The 25,730-nt window shown below is 42.6% G+C and overlaps 1 protein-coding gene across 1 annotated transcript in view; it reads left to right on the plus strand.

Annotated features, from left to right (window-relative positions):
* si:ch211-186j3.6 (neural-cadherin) overlaps positions 1-25,730 on the plus strand; it is a 300,686-nt gene that overhangs the window by 244,498 nt on the left and 30,458 nt on the right. Inside the window, exons 31-34 of the mRNA XM_061044393.1 lie at positions 2,476-2,656; positions 6,654-6,820; positions 17,147-17,411; positions 24,394-24,574. Of these exons, the coding sequence (XP_060900376.1) occupies positions 2,476-2,656; positions 6,654-6,820; positions 17,147-17,411; positions 24,394-24,574 (794 nt within the window). The remainder of the gene's footprint in view (positions 1-2,475; positions 2,657-6,653; positions 6,821-17,146; positions 17,412-24,393; positions 24,575-25,730) is intronic.

The raw sequence follows: 25,730 nt of genomic DNA on the forward strand, positions 1-25,730 counted from the left end.
TTTTGTGTGTGCATGTGCGACTGTGTCTGGATCAATCTTTTATGTCGTTTCATACTTGAGTGTGTTTCTGTTTTTTGGAGGCAGACGGAGTGTACAGCAGGTCAGGACCATGTCACCTCGATTAAAACCTAATGAAGTGTGATGCATGGCCGTGTGAATGAAGAGGAGGGTAGACTGAAGCAAACGGCAGGCTGTGTCCAGGAAGATGTGTTTCTGATTTATAATAATTGTGTTTCTGTTCTGGAGTTGTGTCTCTTCCCTCCGGCTGCTATTCACCATCATTTAGTTTTCTTGTCCTGTCATAATCCTGCTTGTTTTTCTCCCTTCAGCTCCCACTGTATCATGCTTTACGTTTTTTACTTATTTTAGTTTTTGACAAAACTGTCATTCCATTTTTAAAGTATGGATATTTGCAGTTTCCGGGGTAATGGCTCCATGCATGCTGGGAGCTCTGAGTGGGAGTTGGATTTTGCAGCTTTTCTCTGCATAAAAAAAAAAGTAGGACTTGTTGAAGACAGTGTGCAGCATTCTGTTGAAAACATTCATTGTCATCGTGCCCGAACATATTCTGAGACAGAATCTGCTGCCTGACTGTTTCTGGTGGTTTTAAAAATAATTTGACAGGCGCTCATTGAAGAAAGATCTCGATTAATCAGTGATGAATGAATTGTGTCTGGGTCAGGTGTTTGTTGAATGAAGTCTCTTGAGAGGCTGTTGAGCTCTTTCTTGTGGTCCCTGTCAGGTTACAGGTCATATGTATTCTTCTGTTATCTCCCTCTTCCACCTTTCCTTCCTCTCTGCCTTCCTCGGCATACTGTTGATTTTTGCACCTATATATTTATCAAGCATCCGATGTTGGTAAAACATTTAAAGCCCAACTCTTAAAGTCCCTGACACACCAAGCAGACGGCAAAGAACTAGTGGTGTCTTGGCCGAAAAGTTGCACTTGAACACACCGCAAAGACTACAGCCGACGGCCAACCACCACATATGTTCTGCTCATACGGTCGACGATCTCCTCGGTGTGTCAGGCCTTTAAAGCCCAACAAGGCAAACTGCCTGTTAGGGGGAAGAGTGATTACTTGATGATGGGCTGCTGAAATGTAGTGACTCTGTGTTAGGGGTAAGATGTTTGAACGCAGAAATAACCATTGCTTGAAGTCTTAAGGAGTACATATGTTGGTTTCAGGTAAAACTTACTCTAACTGTGTGTTGGTGTTTCATATGGTTTGTCTTTCATCAGTATTTCCAGAGTTTCTTTAAATCATTTTCTCTTTCAGTCTGACATTAATCTCAGATTCTGTATTCTATCATCTTCTCTTTAGAGACAGGGTCGCTTGCGACTGACTCCACAGGTTTAATCTTCACATTCTGCGCATACATCACTCCCTATGGGCCGGAATATTTTATAACCTAACACCTGACAATTAATCTTTGCAAACAGGACAGACCACATGGATGTGTCAGTCTGCACAGCTTGAGCCACAATATGTGATTTTAGTAGAAACAGGTGTATTTTTGTGCTTTACTCATATATCAGTCTGAATGTTTTTTTTTTTCTCAGACAGAGAGAGAGAGAGAGAGACACAGTGGCCACTCCAAAGTGTCTTTTCGTCATTGATTGCTCATGTCTGTTACACTGCTCAGCAATCAGCACAACCCTGTCTAAACCCTGCAAAACAGACGAGCTGTAGCCTTTAAAGGTCAGCAACCAATAAGAAGCCTCTTTGCTGGAGGTCACTCAGCCAATCAGCAGCTCCCCGGCGGCATGACTTTGACGCTTTTTTTTTCAATCTGTTGCATTCCTGCGTCCTTACTGCGGCACCAACACAACTCGTAAAGTTTTGGGGGTTGAAGCTGGGAGGAGGAGATGGAACATATTAATGTCTTTTATGGTTGTGTTTTTTTTTTGTTTTTGTGAGGGACACAAATTGAAACGTTCAAGGTTCCCCCGTCCTGTGAGGTTCCTGCACAGCGGGCCATGTTTTTGGTCTGTTTGAGAATCACTCCTGTGTTTGGTATTGATCACAGTGGGAGTGGGGGAGAGACAGATGAAGGCCGGAGTGTGTCCCTGAGCTCACGTCCTTCAACACTTTTCAAAGTTTCCCTCCAGAATTCTTGAATTTCCGCTCTGTTTAATTTTTTTTTTAAATGTTAGCCTCTCCTTCACTACGTGCCCCCTACCTGTCTGTCCTGTGAGTTATGCAATCCCTTTTTTTCTGCCGTCACTTTGTCTTTCTCTCTGTGGTTTTTAAGCTACTTACTTGTTGGCAAGGCTTCTAACTTCCCATCTTCTCGTCTCAACTTAACTCGTTTCTTTTTTTGTCCTTTTTAAAGCTTTTCTCTTCTTAACCTCTTCTTTGTATTCTTCTTTTGATCCCTCCCTCGTTTCCCCCCTCCGTCCTCCGCCTGTCACCGCTCACCTTATCTCACATTCACTCTCCCTCCTTGTCGTCTGCTATCTCTTCCATTCAGCTGTATGATTTGGGCTCCCCGGCCGACTCTCAATCCAGCTCTCCGGGCTGCCTGACCACTGACAGCAGCTGTGTCAACATGGGCTATCCGTCCTGTGGCCACCGAGGTCGCTGTCACGGCGAGTGGGGCTCCTTCAGCTGCCAGTGTGTGCCGGGATACACGGGACACCAGTGTGACGAGGGTAAGCCAAACTCTCCTGGACTACATTCACTTTGAGGTGAAAAAAATCTAAATATATGACGTGTCCTGGAAGGATCATCTGGCGCTAAATGTTTTATGCTGGAAAAGCTTAGCAATGAACCACAACTAGATGCGACAGTAAAGTCCATCAAAAATGTTGCTTCCTCAACTGAAACTTCTATCTTCTAAATTTAAACCTGACAATACTTTGAAGTATCCGATAATTATCACACACAGAACACGTTCACAAAGTGCTTTGGCTGAAGGACAGCGAAACAGGATGGTGGGTTTATGGTTATTAATAAGAAGTATGAATGGGACATTAGCAGGTTACAGGCTCATTTCTCTCTCACAGTCACAGTGATGTAGAACAGGTTTTATTTAATGGGGGGAGGGGAGGGGGGGGTGTTACGGTGTGAAGTATCAGTCGATTAAATTTAGCTGAATGTCCTCGTAAAGAAAAAAGTGAATGAGCCTCCTGTTCTGTTAACATGTACGAGAATAAAGCTTGAGTAGATGATAGACATTATTTGGTATATGAAGCCAACGTGCAGTTCCTCAGGTGTCCACTTGAGGCTTGCTGCAAAAGCTTTGAATGCTCATGTTAACGTCAGAAATGAACGTTTTTACAGCCTGGTTCAAAATAGGATTTTCTTCTGTACTTGGGCTGATTTTTACAACTCAAACATTTTGATTACATCGATGCTAAGAGTTATGCAACTTCCCTAATTCAGGGTGTGACTGAGTTGACTGAAAGGCGGGTGCACCTGTGGGTGACATCTGTTTTTCAGGAGGAAGTCCCAGGCTCAACTCCACCTTTTTGGTATACTACATGTATCTAAAGTTAGAGGCAGCATTTCCAATATGTTCAGATTTAAAACCCCACTTCAGGAATCGATGAATGACGTCACTATTGCTGCGTTCATGTGGCGTCGGACCCTTCAGAAAAAAGTGTTTCACAGTTGAAAAATGCACATGAACGACTGCTCAAGTCGGAACAACAACTTGTAAACTCAGGAAAGAATTAACCACGTTGCTGTTTCCATGTTGACATCCTATTCGTCATCACATGAAAGGCAAAAGATGTTTTATCAATATTAAGATTATTTTGTGTCGGACTTTCCGAACTTTAACCCACGTGAACATGCTGAAGTCGGAAGAACGATTCGAAAGTGGGACCATCCGAGGAGCACCTGAATGCAGCATTAGACAACGTCCATGTCTTATGTCGCCCCCTGCTGGTCAGAGGCTCAATTACATTATTGGAACACAACGCTCCCTGCTTTTTCACAAACTCTAAGCTGGTTTGCCGTCCTCTTATTTTTTAAAATGTATTCATGAATAAATTTACATCGCCTTACCTTTGAGGTTACTTCATTACTGCTTTGTAACTCGTGTTATAGTCAGAGAGCAGCATGCAGCATCCATTATAAGGATCCTTACATCCTGCAGTAAGCAAATCCTCAATGTGTTGGCTTTAATGACCCACACCCCCTCCAGGTCCTGGACCACCTGTTGTACACTTCCTGCAGACTGAGGAGAGCAGCTTCGGAGATACTTTCTGCTGACGCGGCGTTTTCTGCTGACAGGCTGCACCACTGTTTGCTTCTTGTCTTGTATACCGCAGAGCGAGGCTGCCTGACTGGACTCTCTAAAAATGTGCTGCTATAGAATATGAAAGTTTGAGTTCATAAAGTCAAAACTATTTTGACAACATGTGAAAGAAAGTTTTCCCCTTGTTTCAGTATTAGAAATACGATATCCACTGCTTAACCAATATGGGGGGCAGATAGACAATCTTTCATAGAATCGCAAAGTCACCTAATTAATGAATAGAGAAATGTGAATCACTCACCATATTCATGAGATGATTCATAGTTCTGAATAAGCAACAAGCTCTGAGTTAATCACCAACAAGGGGCACGTGGGTTTAAATGGGAATACCAATGAGGCAGTGTTTGAAAGAAAACGGAGCTGAGCTGTTTTCTCACATGCAGACTGTGTTGATGTGACTTTATCTGGATTATATGGAAGTGCCCGAAAGCAGCCTCGCATGCTACCCCTTTTAAGGACTGAGCTAAGGGGTTCAGATCAGGAAATCCATTCACTTATGTATCTAGAGTTTTTATTGGATGATTTTAAAAATAGATTTTTATTTTTCTTGGATCGATAATTGTGACGTCATATCCATTTATAGAAAAAAAGCCAACTTGAGCTGAGAGCGGCAAAAAAAAGAGAAAAAGCAAGCAATGCATGCCTTGTGGTAGCCTAGTGGTCTAATGGTGTAGTGGTTAGTGCGCGCACCCCCATGTACGGCCCGGGTTCGAGTCCAACCTGTGGCTCCTTTCCTGCATGTCATTCCTCTCTCTCTCTCTCTCTCTCTCTCTCTCACAGATTTCTGACTCCATCCGCTGTCCTTTCTCTCAATAAAGTCATCAAAGGCAAAAAAAAAAATCTTGAAAAAAACCGTGCGTGCCTTGTTTTCTGAAAGCCGAGAGCCGTTCTGGTTAATAAAGCTATAACTATAGCTATAATAAGAAAGATTTATAAATGGGGGAAATCAGCCATCTGTCGTTCCATCCTTACTGAAAGGAGATCATCAGAGGAGAGTTGTTGTCATGTTTGTGTGTTGAGTTTTATACAGACATCTCACCTCCGTCAGTGAGTAGGATAGCCTGCTAATTAGTTTATGAGGTAACTTAATGAACTGAATGTAATGAGTCACAGCTTCTTAAAGTCAAATATTACGTGACACTTTACCACATTTTTATAAAGCTAAGGTGTCCCTAGCTAGTCAACACCCCCCCTCCCCCCATGATGAGAAAAGTCCATCCTCTCTGTCTTCTGCCTGCTCCACTTTTCAGAAAATGTGTGCTCAAACAGACCGTTTGGAGATTTTCCCTTCATGACATCACAAAGGGCAGTAGCCCCTCCCCCAGGTGGGTGACACTCCCACAGCTAGGTGTTTGTTCTGCCCTCTGAGTCTGCCTTCTCACCGTAAACAATAGGACATGGAGAGAGAAAAGCCAGAGTACACCCGAGCCCTTCCGGAGAGGGGGCGTGGTCAGACACAGCTCATTTACATATTTAAAGGCACAGACACAGAAACAGCCTGTTCTGAGCAGGGCTGAAACAGAGGGGTTTATAGACATGATCAAATACAGGATCAGAGTGGATTTAGAACAAGAAACTTCACACACATGTTTTTTGTGGAGCTCACATTGTGGGGAGGATAAAGAGGTAAACAGAGAAGAAACTGGCTTAGAGGGAAATATTCAGACATTTCTCATGTATGTAACAACAACAATATCCTCATTTCGGAAAAGAACAATTCATGTTAAACTGATATGAAAACAGATATTTAATTTCACACACATTCTGCACAAACAGCTCTGTGGCCTTGATAAGCACAGTGAGCAGACAACAGAGTATCGAGGAGACATGGTCGATCAGCTGCATATTGCATGCTTAGAACAAATAAAAAAGGAAATGTGGGATTTAATATCGCCTCCAAGGAGAGGATCTTATGAACCACTCAACGCTATCGAAGTAACGTGGAAAGGAGACAAAGAGGAAGGAGGTGTTGCAGGAAAAAGATGGGAGGAAATGTAACTTGTATATGCGACGAGATGGAAGAATGGCTTTTGAAAACATCTTAGGTGTGTTCTGTTTGCTCTGCCTTGCATGCACAAAATCCACTTCGGGGAACATGGGTCTAAGAAAGAAGAACCGAGCATAACCCGGACTAAACCACACATACATATTCTATTTTGTGTGTTTTGAATATTGTGTCCTGCTGCACAGCTCTCTGCGTATAGGAGGGAGGTTTGAGTTTGAGTTGAAGTTACCTGAGGTCACTTTCCCCTTAAGTGAAGCACCTTTAAATTGTATAAAGTCGTTTGTTTTTGCATTATAAAATGTAATGTGTTTATTTTTATTTATAGCTCTATCTGACAGTTGTGTGTGTGTTTTCTTTTTTTTGTGTGTACCATCGTCAGAGGTCCCAGAGTATTCCTTCGACGGCCACAGTCACGTGCATTTCCAGTTGGCGTCCCCGCTGTCGGCCCGGAGGACATGGGTTCAAGTCCTGGTTCGAACCCGCAAACACAGCAGCACCATCCTGAACATGATCTCAAAGGAGCAGAGCGAGTACATTCGACTGGAGGTAGGACTGATACGTGTGTGTGTGTGTGTGTGTGTGTGTGTGTGTTTGTGTGTGTTTGTGGGATGAAAGATTGTGTGAAATCGAGCTGCCTCATTTTCTTTGGTTTCTGTTCAAAAACAAATCCAGTCCAAATTGAACCATCTTAAATTGAGTGAAAATGTTTCCTCTACTCTTCCTTCCTGAAAAATAACAGAAGTCTTTTTTTTTCCTTTTTAGTCCTGCCAAAGTGATGACAGCTGGCATGGTTGATTATAAATGATACTGCACCGTCTGTATGTCTCCATAAAAGGAGCAGTGAGACAATGTAGGACAAACACTTGAAACTCTTTTTTAAAGGAGATCTATTTTGATGATCCAGATTTAAATACATACATGAAATGTTAGGATGGATGTCCATCCTCTGCAGCAGCTGTTGGCGGAATCCCTAGACGTGGTTTCCTGCTTCTCTTAAAACGAGACATTACGAGAACATGACGAGACTTGTCCGCCGACGTATCAGAGCGTAGCATGAAGCATGAAGTTGTAGGACACGCCCACCCCGGTAGCTCTTTCAAAGACACGCCCACCCTGAAGCTCACTCAAATTTCCCTTCGACTGCAAACAGAGCTAATAAGAGGAAAGTGGGCACTTGGGGAGGAGGGGGGGGGGGGGGGGGGGGGCTTAAAGAGACAGCAGCTGAAATGAAGCGTTTCAGGCAGAGGCTGAAATGAGGGATTTTACTGAGTATCAGATAAATCAGGAGGTTTTTGAGCTACACATCTCATAACGCTACTCTATAGGTATCCCAGACTGACATCAATAATGGTGAGAGTGAGAATCACAGATCTCCTTTAAATACTCTGAGAGAGAGAGAGCTCCTTATTTTTCTGTTTTAACAATTAGACTGTGACCATACTGCTGCTCCCTTTTCATAAGAGATGAAATCTCTTTCAGGAAGCAGCATCTCAACATCAAGCCTTTTAATGTGCATTTTTCTATTCAAGTGGTTGACTGCCTGCATTACAAGGGCCCGCTCGGTCCTTTTCTAAAGCAAGCTACTGACTACTTCAACAAGTGTTATTCATCCCCTGTTAGCAGAAACCTCTCTTACAACACTCAGCTTTGTATGTCTTTCTTATGTCAGTTCTGATTTCTTTTATATAAAATCAACACATCTCATTGACAGCTGCTTTACACTGAGCAGGGAAAGAATGCACTGAGTCGGTTAATGGTGCCAAAATGTGGGCATCATGATAGAGAAAACACACTCAGCTGCCTTTCAATGTAAAACAACTGGGTGCTGAATCCAGAAAAAAATTAAAACAAGAAAAACAATTTGGACTGCACTCCAAAATTGTGTTTTAATTGCCACTTTTCTTTACCGGGCTGTAAGACCTGTAATTTTGTTTTTTTGTGGATTTATATTACAGTCTATGTACCTCGAGTTAAAGAATCTCATTGACTACTTGGTTGTTGAAAGACCTCTCCGCAGCGTACCATTGATAGGAGCCGGAAATTGATCGGCCAGTCAGATCCTCAGACTGGCACACCTATTTACAAACAAGGAGAACAACACAGCCAATATTTCAAATGACGGCTCACAGTCGTTACAATTAGCCTGATTTAAATGAGTGTTCAGCTGTTCAGTTGGCAGCTGTCACTTTCTAAAAGATGATTTTATACGGTGTGTAGTAAATGTAAAATAATTGAGATTCAGGATGAGAGTCCTCTGCAGGGATTGAATGCATTAATAATGTTTTTTTTGTTTTAGCCATTTAGACTTGAATTCGCTCACTGGTCTTTTCCTCGGGTTGCTCTCTCACACTTGAATAGCTCTCTCTCATATTAGTTTTTTCCACCCTCCCTCTGCTGGTTTTTATTTTTTGTACAGTTTTTTGTTTTCTCATTCTCTCCATGGCTGACTTACTCCCTGAGATCATGCGATACCTTCTCAGTCCTTTCTCTCCTGCTGTTCCCCGCCCTCTCACTGCGGCCACAGGTATTGATCAAACATCACCGTCTAAAACGATGATGGTTATCCAAACCACCGCTGCAGTTACAGTACAACCTCTCCTCTGATCCCTGCCATCTGTCTCCCCCTCCTTTTTCACCCATTGCTACATTTTCCTCCTAAATGTCACATAGCAGCAGCGCAGCCACATGGGGAGAGGGTTCACATCATTTATCCAATATAAACAGTGCAGTTATTTTCAGGTGAAGACAGCATGAGAATGTGTGTAATCTCATAAAGCCCCCCCCCCCTTCACTGAATCACTGAACCTCCGAGACATCCTTTGATAGAAAAATATCCGTTTTGCCTTCGAGGGTTATGTTTTTCACTTTAATAGTTCTGTTTGCTTTTAATCAGAAGCAGGAATTAGTATGCGTTACTCTTGACTGGCTGCAGACTCACAATGTGAGGCGCTCTTTGTTTCTGCCGTTTGTGAGTGTGACTTGCATTCCAACGACAGCGTTACTGAAAGATGTTGCATTTTTCTGTTTTGTAAGCCGTGCTCAGGATGAAGGCCGCTCTTTAGTTCAGAATATTCAAGGCATCTTTAAAGAGCGTCTTAAAAGTGTTGTTTTCACAGAGCACTCAGTTGAAAACTGCCACACTGCTCCCTCACCGACCAATCACAATCAAGACGGGGCGGCACTTCTGATTTAAACTTTGTCAACAACAGTGGCGGAGGAGACGCCGTTTGAATATGTGGTTTTTGCGCCCCTGTGAAGTCTCGCCTTGGATCTTAATGTTGCTGAGGTTGTAATGGGGGGGATGATGTGATCCCCCGTCTTAGCGTCTTCAGAGGTAGAGGTGTAGAGAGTGAGATCGTTTCAGTGGAGCCATGCGGGGAGCGCAGCACAGTGTGTGTGTGCATGTCTGACTGTGTGTGTGTGTATGTGGAGCTCCCGCTGTGCCGTGCTTTCTCAACGCCGAAACACAATGTGAATTCACAGACTGGGACACCGATGTTAGGCCATCACGGACTCAATATGAATGTACAAAGACGTTATGAAGGCGGAGCTTAGTTTCTCCATGAAAAAGCCGTCTGATAAGGGCTGATCATTCGTTCAAACCAAAGGCTTTTTAAAACTGTCCTTCTGTATCTCAGATTCATGATGTTTTGTAATATTTATGTAATCATGAATGTGGACAAGAAAACTGTGAGCCATAACAAAAATGTATTATTTAGAATTACGGCTTTCAGCTTGGACCGTTGGTCTCAGTTTAAAGAAATAACTGAAGAAATGCATCTTGGCTGCGATGTTATCTGGAATCTGTTTCCTCTCCTGCGGATTTTACACAGTGGAGAATATTACTCCACCATTTGATTATAATATTTAGTGGAGACGGTGTTTGGAGTGAGTGAGTGAGTGAGTGAGTGAGTGAGTGAGTGAGTGAGTGAGTGAGTGAGTGAGTGAGTGCATGTTGAAGCATCAACTTAATTTGAGGCTGAAATCGTATGTCCTTTTTCAACTTCATTCATGTCTTAGAGAGAGATTTGCAATGTTCCTCAAAGTGTAAACAGTTATTGAGTATATGCAAATTGTGATGGTTGAGGGGGGGTGGTGCGGTGATTAGTGCTGTTGCCTCACAGCGAGCGAGGTTGGAATCCCCGTCTGACAGGCGCCTCTCTGTGTGGCGTTTGCATGTTCTCCCCGTGCATACATGGGTTCTCTCCAGGTACTCTGACTTCCTCCCACAGTCCAAAGACATGCTCGTTAGGTTAATTGTTGACTCTAAATTGCCCGTAGGTGTGAGCTGTGTGAGTGTGGCAGGTTGTATGTCTCTATATGTCAGCTCTGTGATTGGCTGACGTTCAGTCCAGGACGTGCCCGCCCAGTGACAGTTGAGATCGGCTCCAACCTCCTGCAACCCTGAAGAGAAAAAGCGGTATAGATAATGGATGGATGGATGAATGTAACGATTGACCACATGCAAAGGGAAAAAAACTGAGATGGTGCAAAGTGCAAACAGAGAAGTATAGAGTATCTGAAGAGTCTTTTATACGTTCTCGGAGGACATTGATGCATTGTTTTCTGGCCCTGGGCTTCCTCCGTGTGACTGACCTACATCGAGTAGCAACCTTCAGTGATAAATCACCAGCCGATAAAAATGTACACAGCATAATGAAAAGCATTAAACAGTTAGGATACACAGAGTAGCAACAAATTAGGATTTAAGCAGAATAATGAGAGAGTGCACAGTCGATAGAGGGTCACCTTCTCAAAACTTTTTACCAACAAGTTTGGGCAACTGCGGCTACTGAAGATTCAAAACATGTGGACTTAAAGATCTTTGAATTGGTGACCTCAGCGGCTTGAGTTTTCCTTGAAAGGTGACGGAAACATTGAACACAGAAACTTCCACTGCAAACTTTGAGCTCACAGGGATTGTTGCTCTTTCAAGTAATTAAACTATAAATACAGAAAGGAATTGTTTTCTATTAGTGATAATGTAAATCATTTATGTCACTCTAGCTCTCTGTCAGTTTATTATCAGTTTTCAGGTTGTGTCTCAGGTGCTGCTCGGTTGCAGGAACATGCAATGAAAAAAAGATAAATAATTCGAGATGCACTGAAAATTACTTTTCTGTAACTTTATTATGAGCGAACAACACGTTTCGCTTTTAGCTTCCTCAGGTTCACCCGGCATAATCACAGGGCATTCACAGGCGTGTTCAATACAACCGGTTACATGACCTATCATCACAATCGACATTATTCCGGGTCACAGCCTTAAATGAAAACCAAGCGTGCATCAATACAACATCATTCATCCACATAGTGAATCAGAAAGTACCAACTCATGTCACTTCAGTAGTGATCAAGGTCCTCTCCACTGTGGCTTACAGAATATAATAAGCTTGTGCAGAAGGTCGCCCGCTTTCCGAAGTTATCAGTGAAGACGCCCTCATGTCATCACTCCATATTCACTTGAACAGCCCATGTGCATTAACAACGCCCCCTTTCTGCACCCATCACTGACCTCTGACCCCTTATCCGTCCTGTCAATCAAACTCCACCTCAGTGAAGCATCACAGCGGAGAAGACGACTGCACCCCCCTCTCCCCTCTCCCCTCTGTTCTTTGGATGCTTATTACACTAACATCCACACACTGAACATAAAACGAATCTTCAATACATGAGTGACATCTCGAAGAGGGGGGGTGTGTCGGACTGGACTCGTTACTGTCATCCCAGGTTCTTACCGGACGACCTGTGGCGTCTGCACATCCATAGAACCAGAATATGAGGTCAGATCTTGAGGTCTCAATCAGAAGCCATCACCTCGTACACACAGCTGAATGTGAACTCAGTACTGACGCTGTCCCTTTCCAGCCAAACGGGAAGGGGGCAGTGTGAGGGAACCAAGTGACTCGACTCTCCTGATGGGTCCACATCACCTGTAGAAAGAAACAAGATAGAGTATTTAGTCACACAAAAAACAGCTCAAACTCTGTGCTTCATTGAGTCAATCAATCATTATTTGCATAGCGCCAGTTCATAACAAGTGTTATCTGGAGACGCTTTACAAAAAGAGCATATGGGATAATATGCAGGAAGGATTTCTCCTTTGTATTCCTGTTGTCCACACTTCCTTTTCACTGAGGTGGAGGTCGGAGCACTCCGTGCATGAATGAGGACGGCGGTGGTTGTTGGACGACACAGTCCGATGGTGGAGGCTGGGCGTCGGGTGGTGGTTGGGACGACACGTGTGGTTCATGTGGTTCAGTTCATAAATCCATATGCCTCTCATCTAAAGAGCTGGTTCATCAAATTGGACCCTCAAGGTTTAGTCACTCTTTCAATGCCAATGATTTGGAGGGTAGTAGCAGACCCAGAGGTGGTTTTTCTCCTTGTAGTGCCATGGCATAATCCATATTACCATATCTGATGGAAGCCTTATGATCCGGTTTGGCTCGCTAGAACATTCCTGTTTAAAAAAAACTCCCTTTTGCACTATTTAAGACGAGAGAAAATATGAAGTCAGGCTGTGCAATATGTCGCATTGAAGGCAGCGAGCAGCGTTGAACTGCTAGTCTAACAACGATGATTTTAAATGTATTTGTAATATGTAAAATAAATCCTTTCTTTGGCGGTTTTTACTTTATTTTAAATGTATTAAACCAGGAGAACCTCATTGAGATTAATAATCTCATTTACAAGATGTAATGCTCGACCTTTGGGGGTTCATACAGTACATACAAAGTATTTCACATAAATTACACTCATTTGCCTTTAGGCTGCTAAGAAAGCAGGGCTGTTTGTTCAGCGGTGCATATTCTTTCTTATGAAGAAATCAATAGTCTGTATATTTGTAGACTACAAGGGATGGAAAAGTATTCTGGGAATAAAGTCAGAAACACATGTGTAAATGTGAAGCAGGATATTTCTCCTAATGAGCGTGGTTTCTTCTAATTTCCCAGTGTGATTTAAGGGGAAGGAAAAATGCATGAGACTCTTATACGAGCGCATAATCTCCATTTGCACGGCATTATTTAATCATGAGAAGAAGGGTGAGATTAACACATCATCTGCACATGCCTGCACTTCCAAAAGGGCTGCAGCATCGCAGGCAGTCTGTCACAGGAAGCATCTGGGGGAACCGAAACCGTCCCAGCAGTGGGACTGTTTACTCTAAAATGGAGTCACACACACACACACACACCTAGACGCCCCCGCAAAGACACACACGCCATTGAACACTTTGACTCTGCACGGCACCGAGGGAGCCGGAGCAGCAGCCAAATTGCTCTGCTCCGTTCAACTTTAATTGGGGGTAAAATCAGGTGGCTGTGAGAGCGCCTGGTTAAAAAGCGCTGCCCCAGTGGATTCTAAATATAATTAATACTTCATCACAGAGCCTTGAAATGAGCCATGCTTCTCCGATTACGCAACCTTGGAGCTGTCCAGCACTTTAACGGGCTGCTTTGAGAAGCAAACTGAGGGCTGGCAGATGGAAAGCTGGATTCAGAGAAGGGCTCGACGTGGTGGAAATGAAAGAAAGAAAAGAAGAGAAGAGAGGAGCATTGAGGAAGAGCTGCAGTGAGAGGTGACACGTGATGCTGTCTTTTTTTGACAAAGTTCATGACTGAAAAACTTTTTTTTTTTTGTCTTTATACATCGAGGAGGAGTGGTCGGCATAATTTTTAGCCACCCACTTTTTCTTCCTCTTCACATCCCTCTCTCTCTCCCTCTCCCTCTCTCTCTCTGTGAGTCTGCCCGTCTCATCTCGTTCCTCTGTTTACGTGGCAGCGGTGGCAGAGGGAGATGGAGGGGAGAAAATTATGCTCAGTGGGACACTTGGAGGAAACGGTTTTGAAATTGAAATGAGGAAGACCCCCACACCACCCTATATCCTTCTTAAAACGGCCTTTGGACTTATTATCTCCCTCTCTCGCCCCCTTACTCTCTGTCATTCACACACACACACACACGCAATCACTATATGATAGACATGCGGGTTGGCATCACAGCCAATCCTAAAATGGAACAGTTTTCGTCACAAGAGCTGAGGACGGAGAGAAAACAGCTTGTTGTCTAAACATGAGATGAGTGATTCTTTTTTTCTCTCCCTCATTGTCACCTCTCATCTATAAATTATTATCTCTCTGTCTTTCTCGGTGTCCCCACGTCACTTCTCACAAGACACTTTTCCTCAACAAGATGTCCTTCAGCAGCATGCCTCTACTGTGTGTGTGTGTGTGTGTGTGTGTGTGTGTGTGTGTGTGTGTGTGTGTGTGTGTGTGTGTGTGTGTGTGTGTGTGTGTGTGTGTGTGTGTGTGTGTGTGTTTCAATGTGTGTGTGTGTCTCAGAAGTACTGACAGCGGGGCATGTGTGTGCAAGTCAACAAATCCCAAGTTAAAAATATCAGCTTTCCCACAACACTGTCTTATTTAGAATATATTTTAAGCCGATGTCGATAGCACAAATTACAATCAGCTGTCCCCAAAGTGCTCGTGTTAATATATATATGTAAAATAGAAGGATGAATGAAGGTGTGGTCTGGAGGTTGGGAACTTAAAACAGTAGAAGTGTATGTTGTCAACAACTGGTTTTCTTAGTTTCCCTGTTAGCTAACCTCCAGGGAGTTTATCTAGCTTATTGGCCAAGTGGCTAAATTGGTTTATTGATCCAGCGTTTTACCAACCAAGTAAAACCTTTTCTTTCTGCTGTCCCAATTAGCTTGAAAACAAGAGACTTGGACTCAGGTCAGTTCATCAGATTTCTCCCCCTCAGCCGAGGATGTCATTTGGTTTTTGCATCTGAAAACACTGAAACTATTTATTGGTTCACTGAAACTCAGTGATAGATAGATCGTGTATTTTTTTGGAGGGTGGGAAATAGCCCTCAATGAAAACAGTCCACAGGTTGGTTTGGAGATAATGCTAATAAAACAGGTCAGTGTTGTGTTAGCTTTTGGAGAGTTAGAAAGTTTCAGATTTCAATTCTGAAAACAATCATTAGCACTAAAAACGTGAATACTATGGAGCCCCATCCGACTGGAGGACAGCTGGCAATTAAATGCCAAAGTGTTATCCGTTTGAGGCGAATAAAGTGGAGTATTTAAAAATTCATAGTGCAGGAAGTAAGAGGGTGCTGCAATCGGGCTCAAGGCCCTCAGCTAATTCAAAACATTTTGTCCGTTTACTGAAGCAGTCTGTGACGTTTTGTGTCTCAGCTTTTCAATAGTCGCCCTTACACAATCAACAGCGCTAAGAAAACCAAAGTGAAAGATATATCTTAAGGTTAAGACTCTCTTTTGCTAAGGCCCTGGGCTCATGCCGGGCCCGGGGCACACGCCCACTTTGCCCATGCGGTGATCTGCCTATGACTGCTGATGGGTAGCCGAGTGACTAAACCAGTAGAGCTGAGTTTACAACTTCCTTGGAAAAGCATACGTGGCTCTACCTTGATTGCTGCACAAGCAGGGGTGTAAAGAGGACCCTCCAACCAACATTCACCCCCTTTGGTTTATAAATAATAGTTACCTTATCAGCGGTTGGAGGGGGTATATTATCCTTCTCTTTTGATGATCCAGCGTCTTGCTTTCTTTTTTCCCTCTTATTTTTTTTTTTACTCCCAGATGGATCATAACTTTTCATTTTTCTCCGGTGGCTTTGACAAACTTAAGTTCAATCAGGAGAGACAAGTGAATTTAGAAAATGATTTATTAAAATTAATAACATGGCAATGAGACTTGACTGAAATACTTTGGCGCATGGACTCCATGGGGGAGGGTGATGTGTTTGGAGAATGACAATTCTGAACATCGACAGAATAAATCCCCCCCCCATGGAGTCCAGACCCTGGTGGTGGTGAAGCTGAGGACTTGTTCAGACCGGATGGTGAAGAATTGATGGATGATGAATCTCTAAAGACGGGCGGTGATGCGGAGGTGGAGGGGCGCATGAAACGTCAGCATGAAGGTTCTTAAGGCAGAGAGAGAATTATATTTAAAAGGGGCCCCTTAATAGCATGAGGCCCCCAAGCAGTCGCCCGCCTTGCCTGTTGACGAGCAGCTCCTCTGTTCACAAGATTTCCAAAGAAAAAAAAAAAAACAGGCGATATCTTGAATTGCTGTCACAACATTCTAATGAGGTTTATTATACATTTCAAGAGACTTGTATTTTGACTGCTATATATTTATCTTGAAACCTGCAGTGGGTAATCAGAACTGAACACGGCTGTGAAGTTAGTTCATCATCTTTACAACTTGATTGAATAAAGACACAAACTCTTAGAGACAAGCTCGCTGCTATTAAAAGACGTCAACAGAAAGGAAGCCGGGGTAATTTGTCCGACATTTTTGGCAAGTGCTAATAATAAATGACACCAAGAAGGAAAAGTTTTCTTCAGCTGTCAGCTCCAGTTATAAACCTTTGAAAAGGAAGTAATCTTTCCTGTTCAGGCGTTGTACCTTGTTTAATAGAATTTGAAAAAATAAATAAAGTGAACTGTAAAGAAGAAGCAAGACTGTTGCTGCATCGACAAACGCTCCCAACAGCAAACTTTGAATACTAATGTGTTCCCTGGCATAGATCCAAATGAGACATCGTGGTAATTTATTAAAAAGGCTCGCTGCTCTTCTTGTGGTTCGTGTTAATGTCGAGCCCTAACATTACGTGTTAGTCCAGCGCATTTCAATTAAGCTCAATAAGCTAATGTTGTCCGGGATGATTAATGGATTAAACACTTTCTTTGTGCGGTTGAACGTGCGTTATACTCTGAAAATGTCTCGATATGCGATGATTTGATTAATATTTGTCACACATTTTGTTTTTCCAGACTAGAAAACTTGAAGCGAACATCACACTGAAACGGCCTCTTTTCTCACAAAAGGTCTTCCAGGGCCTCCTCTGTGTTTTCTTCAACCTTGGCGACGGGGACTACAACCTGACCCTGCCCGCTTATCGCCTCGACAACGGTGAATGGCACGAGGTGTTGCTGGACCGGCATGACAACGAGCTGACGCTGCGGCTGGACGGCGGCGGAGGGCAGAGGGAGGTCACGGGAATGAGAGGCCGCAGCAGAGAAATCATCATTGACCCGACTGTCGTGATGCTGGGAAACAGCTTCCCCTCTGGAGTCAACAAGAGCTTCCAGGGTAAGTGATGAGGTGTCATTTACTCATAATTAAACCTGCAATCGGCTTTTCATACGCTTTGGGTTAATTAAACTAGAACGGGTGACATGCTATAAGACTCGATTTGATTTCTGATTTAAGAGATGGTCTGTGGCTTAGTTGGTAGAGTCGGTCGTCTCTTAGTCAGGCACTGAACCCCAAGTTGCTCCCGCTGCTTCGCCTGACCCTGATGAACGCCACGAGCCGAAACGCGTCGGTCTAAATTGTTAATAAAGTTGATCTTCTTACTACAAGTGTTGCTGGAGCATTTTGACCTCGTCTAAGCATTTCACTCTTCATGCACCTTGTTAGTTGGTGAAGTTTGTGCCAGAAAATCCTCTTTTTCTCCAGTGTATGAATGTGTATGAATGGGATTAGTTAACACTACATAGCAGCCATCGCCATCAGTGTGTGAATGTGTACACAAGGTAAAAGTGCTTTGAGTAGTCCGAAGACGAGAAAAGCGCTGCACAAGCTCAAGTCCATTGCAAGCTTTTTTTATTGCTTCTTTTGAGTCTGTAAATTATTTTCATAAAGCCCTTTCAAAGGTCCTAAGGACAGGTTTTTGTGAGTTGGATGTTCTATGGACAGAACACCGACCTCTATGCAGCTGTCAATGTTCAGAAAGTCTGCATGGGAGCAGCTGCAGGAGCTGGAGGCTGAAGGACAACTTGTTAAAAATACAATGAGAACATTTTCTTCCCACCTAGCACGGAAAAAATCACAACAATGTTTGCGCAATCCCATGACCAGGTGCTGACACCTCTTACAAAAACCTCCATGTTTCTTTCTGGACCACAGTCTATGACGATAAGAGGGGACAGCAACGAGACTTGTGCAGTCTGCTTTGTGCTCTCCTGGTCCTCGTCTCCCTCCTTGCACAATTGCACTTGAACATTAAACTTTGACTATATCTGACTCTAATGCAGAGACAGAAAGAGCGGGAGAGACAGACGAAGAGGAGGAAATAGAGAACAGTTTTCTGATACACTTTCTACTGTAAGAAGAGTCAAGGTAAGGTCAGAGACACCGAAAACCCCCATGTGACCCGAGTTGACGTGATGTACAAAGAAACGAAAAGACTATTTAGCTGCTTCGATGAAAACAGAAACTTGTTCCTCTGAATCTAAGCCCTTATGTTTTGTAAAATGTACAAAATCAAGTTTTTGGCCTTGTCAACAGCCATATCTAAAAGGTTTTTGTTTTAATTTAAAAAATTAAATATGAACCTGCCAGTTACTCGCTAACCTCTTTTTACTTTTTTCCTAGAAATGTCTTTCTTTTACCATCGTGAGTCTTCACAGTGTTAAAAAGGTTAAATGGATTTAAATGAGTTTCTCTCAAAGACACAAGGACATGGCGGAGGATTTCATCACAGTTCTCACTTGATAGAAGCTTAATGAAAAGATAAAACAGTACCAAAGTACCAAATCATTTTGTTATATTTATTCACTTCTAGGTTGTCTGGGATTTGTTGCAGAAACCGTCGCTCCATGGTTATTCTCAGTTTGATGCCGTTGCCAAGGACCATTATGTTCTGTTTCTGTACAGATCTGCACAGTTAGATTCATGTTTCAAAGGGAGGACAAAAATCAGTAATCATTTCTCTCCTCCTCTAACCGTGAGTCTTCATCACAGGTCAATAAATGTGTTGACAACTCGAAGGGTCAAACACTTTCTGCAGGAAACTCATGAAGGTGATAACCAACAGCACCGTGTATCCTCCTGAACTTCTCAGTGGTACACTGGCGGATCAAACGGTGTCAAAGTGGTGACATAACACAGTAACACTGTATGTAACCTGTGGGAGACCAAGATAATGCGATGTGTCATAAAGTGAAAAGGTTGGTGTCCTTCAGCCCGTACACTTATGAGACAGCGTAAGAAGTATTCTTCCTGAGAAGTGCGACCAGAAATAGATGGTTTTTATCTATTCAAACAAGCCTGGTTCAGAGGAGAATTTCTGACATTTAACGTGTCAGTGAATGATTGATGTGACGCTTTAATGGCTTATTCACTCAAATGCATCTTCATTGTTAACTGGGATGATGGACGTCTCCACGGCTTAGTGTATAGATGGTCTGGGAGGTATGGGACTGTGTGTGTGTGTGTGTGTGCCTGACTGTCGTACTGCTTTTGCAAATGTGTGTGAGAGATACTGGTACGTATGACATGAACATGGACGGGTTTAGTAAAATGAGTAAAAGAGTCTTGTATTTATTTTCTGTTTTGAGAAGCTTTGCTCGTTAGCTTAGCATCAACATGGATTCTCTGTTGCATAGCAAAGATTGATCCAACAATAACAACTGCAAAGAAAAGAGAAACAACATCGAGTAGAGAGAAAAAGAACACAGTGACAACTGTAAGAGAGGATGTTGTTTGGCTCTCTGCTGAAGTGAGGTAATAAAAAACGCATCTGTAATTTATACGCATGGTCACAGGACACGCCGGGCCGACAGAATGTTGATATTCTTTTTAACAAAAGATCTCTTTATCCTAAGTCTACATTGGACTTGTTGAAGATAATTATTGGACTGTAATTGATAATGAACCAGGTTAAAAAAAGATTAATTAAAAATTAATACTTAGATTCCATTTGTCTTTTCAAACGCACAGTAGGCTATATAAATCCCACCACCAGGGGGCTTTCAATCAAAACAATAACAAAAGAATACGTCCGCTGGTGGGGAATCATGGGAGTGTTTCTCTCTGCTACCCATCCCATGTATGAAAACAAACTGTTGACTGTAGTCAAGGCGACCGGGCTTATAATGAGATAATTAGTGTTATTAATGTGACCTGTCAGTACTTTTAGTGTAATGGCTGATCAGTGTGTAGAACAGTCAGACATGGTCCTACACTAACGGAGGGCTTGTTCTCTGGGTCGGCCTACATGACAAAATAGACTGTCTTTGCTTTGTAAAGGTTGGGAAAGAGTCATGTACAGTTTTATTTTTGGGTTGTCTCGTAACCCGTCTACAAGGCAGACAGAAAAGTTTGACTGTGGCATATGTGTGACCCCAAATGTTGGCTCATACAAAGAGTCAGGCAGAGAAAGAAGGTCTGGTAGGAATGCATTGAAGTAAAAGAAGGAGGGGTACTATATGATAACAGAGAAAAAGAGGTGTGAACTATGTACATACGTGGGTCAAAGTGAAGGAGAGAGCGCTCCCTGGAGTTGGACAGTTAGAGGTGTAGACAGCTGTGCCTCAGGCGGTAAATGACTGTGCATGTTTATTAAATGGACTTTAAAAGCATTTTCCTTCAGAAGAGGTAGACGTGATGGATTGTGGCAGGGAGAAGTGTACTCGGTGTGTTTGTGCGTGTGTTAATGTGTGTGCACTTGGGTGTGTTTGCGTTTGATTTTATTAATGTATTTTCAAAAGGGACAGAGTGGGGGATTAAATACAAAACTGACTACACTAAGTAAGCAATTAAGCCATGAAAAAATAAACACGATAAATATATGTGCGCCTCTGGAGTGCATTGCCTCTGTTGCTCTTTATTAACGCACTAGCAACACTGAGTTACACAAAATGAGTTTTAGAAACTACTTTAAGCATTACCTCAGAGTCTGACCACATTTCAGTTTGTTCATCTACAATACAAAAACACTTGATGTCATATTGTTTGCAAGGGGAAACTGAAATTCACACAGCACAAGAATTATATATTTAACAGATGCCGTGTGAACAGCCAGCGTGCGATCATGCGCAATGCGACATATAACGCTCGTGTGGTGTTAGGACATTTCTATGTGTCATTTCCATTCCTAGACAACAATCCTCTCTCAGATTCTAAAGGCCACACAGTTACTCTCGACATCACTGTCACCTCTGCACTTACCTACCCCACCGGCTCCACACAATGAAATACCTTATCACCGTTGGCCTGTGGGATTGCAGTCTGCTTCCTACAGCAGCTCATGTCTGGCTGTGCCTCCCTGCATGCTCTGAACTTTGTTGCTCCAACTTCGACTTGGATCACACACAGATCACTTCTAGCCCTGTAGCTCTAACCTTAGCAAACTCTTTCACCCACACAGCGACCAGCGAGCAGAGCAGGGTGTCAATTATAATAGCCTGCATCCATCCTCTTTCAAATTATTTTTTTCTTCCTTCAAAAAGGATATGTTCTTCTGCTAGCCTTGCCTGTAAGTCTTCTTTTTCAATAATGTTCTTCCTATTTCTGTCAATCGCTCAAACCTCCTTTTTTCATACTGATTATGTTAACCTTAACTGCTGCAGCCTTCATCACCTCTCTCAATCGTATCCATGGCTTCTAATGTTGCTTCAGATATCCCCATCTGTATATATCCTTCTCTTTTGACCTTGTTCTTTCACCTCTCAACAGGCTCTATTGACCCTTCCAGGTCCTTGGTTGTATGACTCATTGCATGCTAACAGAGGTAACCTACAGGCAGCTTAAAGAAAATGTTGTAAATCCAGGCACTTAATGGATCTGCTTTCTTATCAGTCTATTCTTGAGTCTCTTTATCTGCGGTTAAAATCTCTATTTTACAATTTTAAAAAAATCCAGCATCCAACTTTACAACCTTCTCTTATCTTCCTCATCGTCAACTTGAACTTTGGTTACTATCCTATTTGGGTTCGACTCCCATTAACCGTACCTTTCAACCCCATCTCCTCTCACCTTTCGCAGTCTTTGGTCGCTGAGCTCCTTCCTTGCAACATCAGTCCAACTATACCTTGTAACTGGCTGCTATGCTTCAACTTAATCAGCTGTCCTTGTTCCAATCCGTCTTCAAAGTCTGCCCCTATAGGGTAACCTGGAGAGTACCAGTGTGTTAATGTTAAACCGAGGTTCCTCAGGGTTCTGTTCTGGGTCCCCTACTATTTTCTGTTTTTACCAAGTCACCCATTTGTTACGCCCCACCATAAGGTGGCCCATGGGGCTAACAACGATCCACAAATTGACCCAATAAAACACATTAATACACCTTAACAAAGTCAAAACAAATGGATTTATTATCATCACGCAAACTAAAAGATAACAAAGATCAACAGAAAAACTTATATAACAAAACACAACAGACAATCCCTGCATGACGGGTACAGCAGTCCCAACTCCAAAAGCCTCTCTCCCTGAAGCCAGCACTGGCATTGTAAGCACTGATGCCAGGTGCACCTCGTCAGGTGATCAGTAGCTTCACCTGGGCAGAGCTGAAGACAACAGGAAGTGGAGGAACAAACAGCATAGGGAAACATACAGTGGTAACACTTACAGTAACAAATTCTGTCTTTTCTTGCGTCCTTAACCCAGGTAGCAGCACATAACTCTATGCATCTGGCTCAGATATCCTAGTGATGTTTGCACAGTATTTGAGTCACTACCTTACCTGTGGATAAGGCATCTACGACATGAATACAACCAAGAACTGTGTTTCAATGCTGACATTGCTGCCACACCAAATTCACTGCAGTATGTCCATTTATTACATGTGAGATGACACAGGTTCTTGACTAGGCTCTGGTCATCGAATGCTTAGACTGCAACATTTATTTTAATTTTTACAATGAACATATCAGGTATTTTAAGTTTTCCCCTTTGTTTTCTCTTTTCTGATAATTATAGTTACCCTAAAGGGTTGTTAATGACCCGCCTGATTAATAATCTGACCGTTCAGTCTGCTTTTAGCACAACCCCAAGATCCTGCATCAGTAGTTGTTCATGTGAGTAGTAAAGGTTGTCATAAAAAGTGACGGAAATGATGGCCTACTGTAGCATAACTGAATGCTGACATTTATTAGGTTTATCAAAAATGGCTGCCAGACAGACAGCTTAGTCCGTCATTCAAAATCTCAGGGCAAAAGTTAGACAATTGAGGCCCTAATTAAAAGCTAAATCCCCCCACAAAAGGAAATTAAAGCAACTTCATTTGTCTTCACCCATTTTCATTTGTAAGTTCAGGACAAAAGAAACAGATTCCACTGGAAAAAAAAAAGTTCCATAACTTCGAGATCATCATCAATTGATAAACCAGTCCAATGTCCCAAAGCACAAAACAAAAGAAAAATTCTGAATGTAAATGAGGAGAGGTTAAGGGGGGATTTATACGTGTATCACCTGTCCAGGTTATTTGGTGGAAGAGAGGTGTTGAAGGCCAGTCTTCAGAATCAGACACATCAAGTGTTACTGAACACTGTGAGGATCCCACAGCTGCACTTTTTGCAAAAATTACAATCCACCCTCTCTCTGTATCCACATTCTTGAGACTCTTAACCTCACAATAACTGTACAGGTTCCAGCATCATCTCTCTCTCTCGTCTGCTTTGCCACATCCACTCCAAAACACAAGCATGAAGTCTGCACCCTGTCTGCTACAATACCTAAGAAAGGCAGAGACAAATCGTCACACCTGGTCTTTCTCCCAGCAAACACAAACCCCTCTATTAGAATTATGTCTTTGGATAAATAACATGTTTCCTTCCTATTTTCTGCACTTCTGCAAACAGCCTTTCAGACATGTTTACTCCTTTTTGTTAAGTGTCTCAGGCATGTAAACTAAGGAAGCAGTGACACGTGTAAACAGCTCCAGCTATGATTGCACCGGGGAGCACATTATACAGTATCCAACATGTATGCAAATCAGGCTGTCAGCACTGTGAGACCTTCCTCTTGTGCTTGAATTGCATTTTAAGACCCTGCAAGAGATAAAATCTTACAACAAGAAACTCCGTGTAAAATATTTTACACAAGAAATTTGATATATTATCCGTAAAAACCACTGATTATGCCCGAACAGTCTGAGTCTTAAAAAACCAGGATGGATTTATGTGGTATAGAAATGGAGCTAGTAATCTAGCGGGAACATGTGGTTGATTTGCTCACCAGGTACACGAGGTAAAACTCAGGCTAATTAAATTCTGCATCTGTGTAAGTGAAAGTAGATAACAGTGTATTTCTTGTATCACTAAACTCTTTTCCACTTCTCTCCCTGCAGGCTGCATGAGGGATTTACGGCTCAATGGTCGCTACATGCCGCTGGACAGCCAGCCCCGAGATGGGGTTTCCCAGATCAGCATGCAAGGCCTCTCCCCTGGGTGCTCGTCTGACTCCTGCAAAAGGAACCAATGTAGCGCCCCCTTCACCTGCGTGGACCTGTGGAGGGTACACGAGTGCAGGTACACACACTAATCAATACGCATCAGATAAAAGTGCACAGTTGAGTTCATGTGCGTCATACACACTCGTCATTTTTGACAGAAAGGCATGAAGACTCACATTTAAACCACCTCAGTCCACCTCTGAAGTCATTTTTCAGCTTTTGACCTTGGTATAGTTTTTGTTCTTAACCACTAAACTGTGCTTTAAAATAGATTGGCCTTGACCCAGTGGAGAACACAGTAAAACATTAAAAATAAATTTAAAAAAAGCCTGAGCCTCTATTTGCTCCCAAGCTGGGGGAATGACTGCCGATTCCATGGCAACCATTTTGTCGAAAATAAAAAGTGTCATGTGCATCGAGAAATTGGGCTGTAAGCAGGGAAATGTGGCAGCCAATTACCATCCAATAGATGTTGACAACAACCAGAAAAAAAGGGGGCCAGGCTGCCATGATTGAGAGCAATCGTCAGGAACACAACACAACTGAATTATTGAAAACATCAGATAAATCATACAGCCAGTTCATGGAATAAGACCTGCTGCTGTTTATAGTAATGTGATGGCAATTTGAAATGTGGTTCTGAATAAAATAACAAATCATGTCCACATTAATCAGCAGTATCGTCACACCGTCTGGCGATTTTATAACACTTTTAACAAAGATCAAGTCTGAAGCGAGTGCGACTGGAGCAAACGAACAAAAACACATTTTCAGCCTCAATAGAGCTCAACAGTGACCGCACACTCTGGTTCTGGAAGGAAATTTCCCCAATTAAATCCTCCATTGACATTTTAGAGTAGTGTAGTTTTCTCCCCCGATATCGTGAATAAACCATGTGTTTTTTATTAAAACGAGGTTAATATCTTAAGAACTAGTGTCTGCTACAGGAGCATAAACCATTGTTTCACACTCAGGGTGAGTCTACCTTGGATAATTATGACATCGTGGCCAATAATCAAATTTGTTTTGAAAAAAATTAACAGGATTTTTACTTCCTGGAACCACACTGTTAAGCCCTTTAGCACTCTGACCAGGACTGCCTCTATGTATTTACATTAATGCATATTGTTTGACTTAATGAGGACATCTTATAATACACATTTTAATACAGCAGGAATCAAACAGAGCTCCTAAATTAGAAGTGGAATTTTTATTTTTAGTTTGTTTTCCCC

This window comes from Labrus mixtus, chromosome 1 (assembly GCF_963584025.1).
Source record: "Labrus mixtus chromosome 1, fLabMix1.1, whole genome shotgun sequence".
Taxonomy (NCBI): domain Eukaryota; kingdom Metazoa; phylum Chordata; class Actinopteri; order Labriformes; family Labridae; genus Labrus; species Labrus mixtus.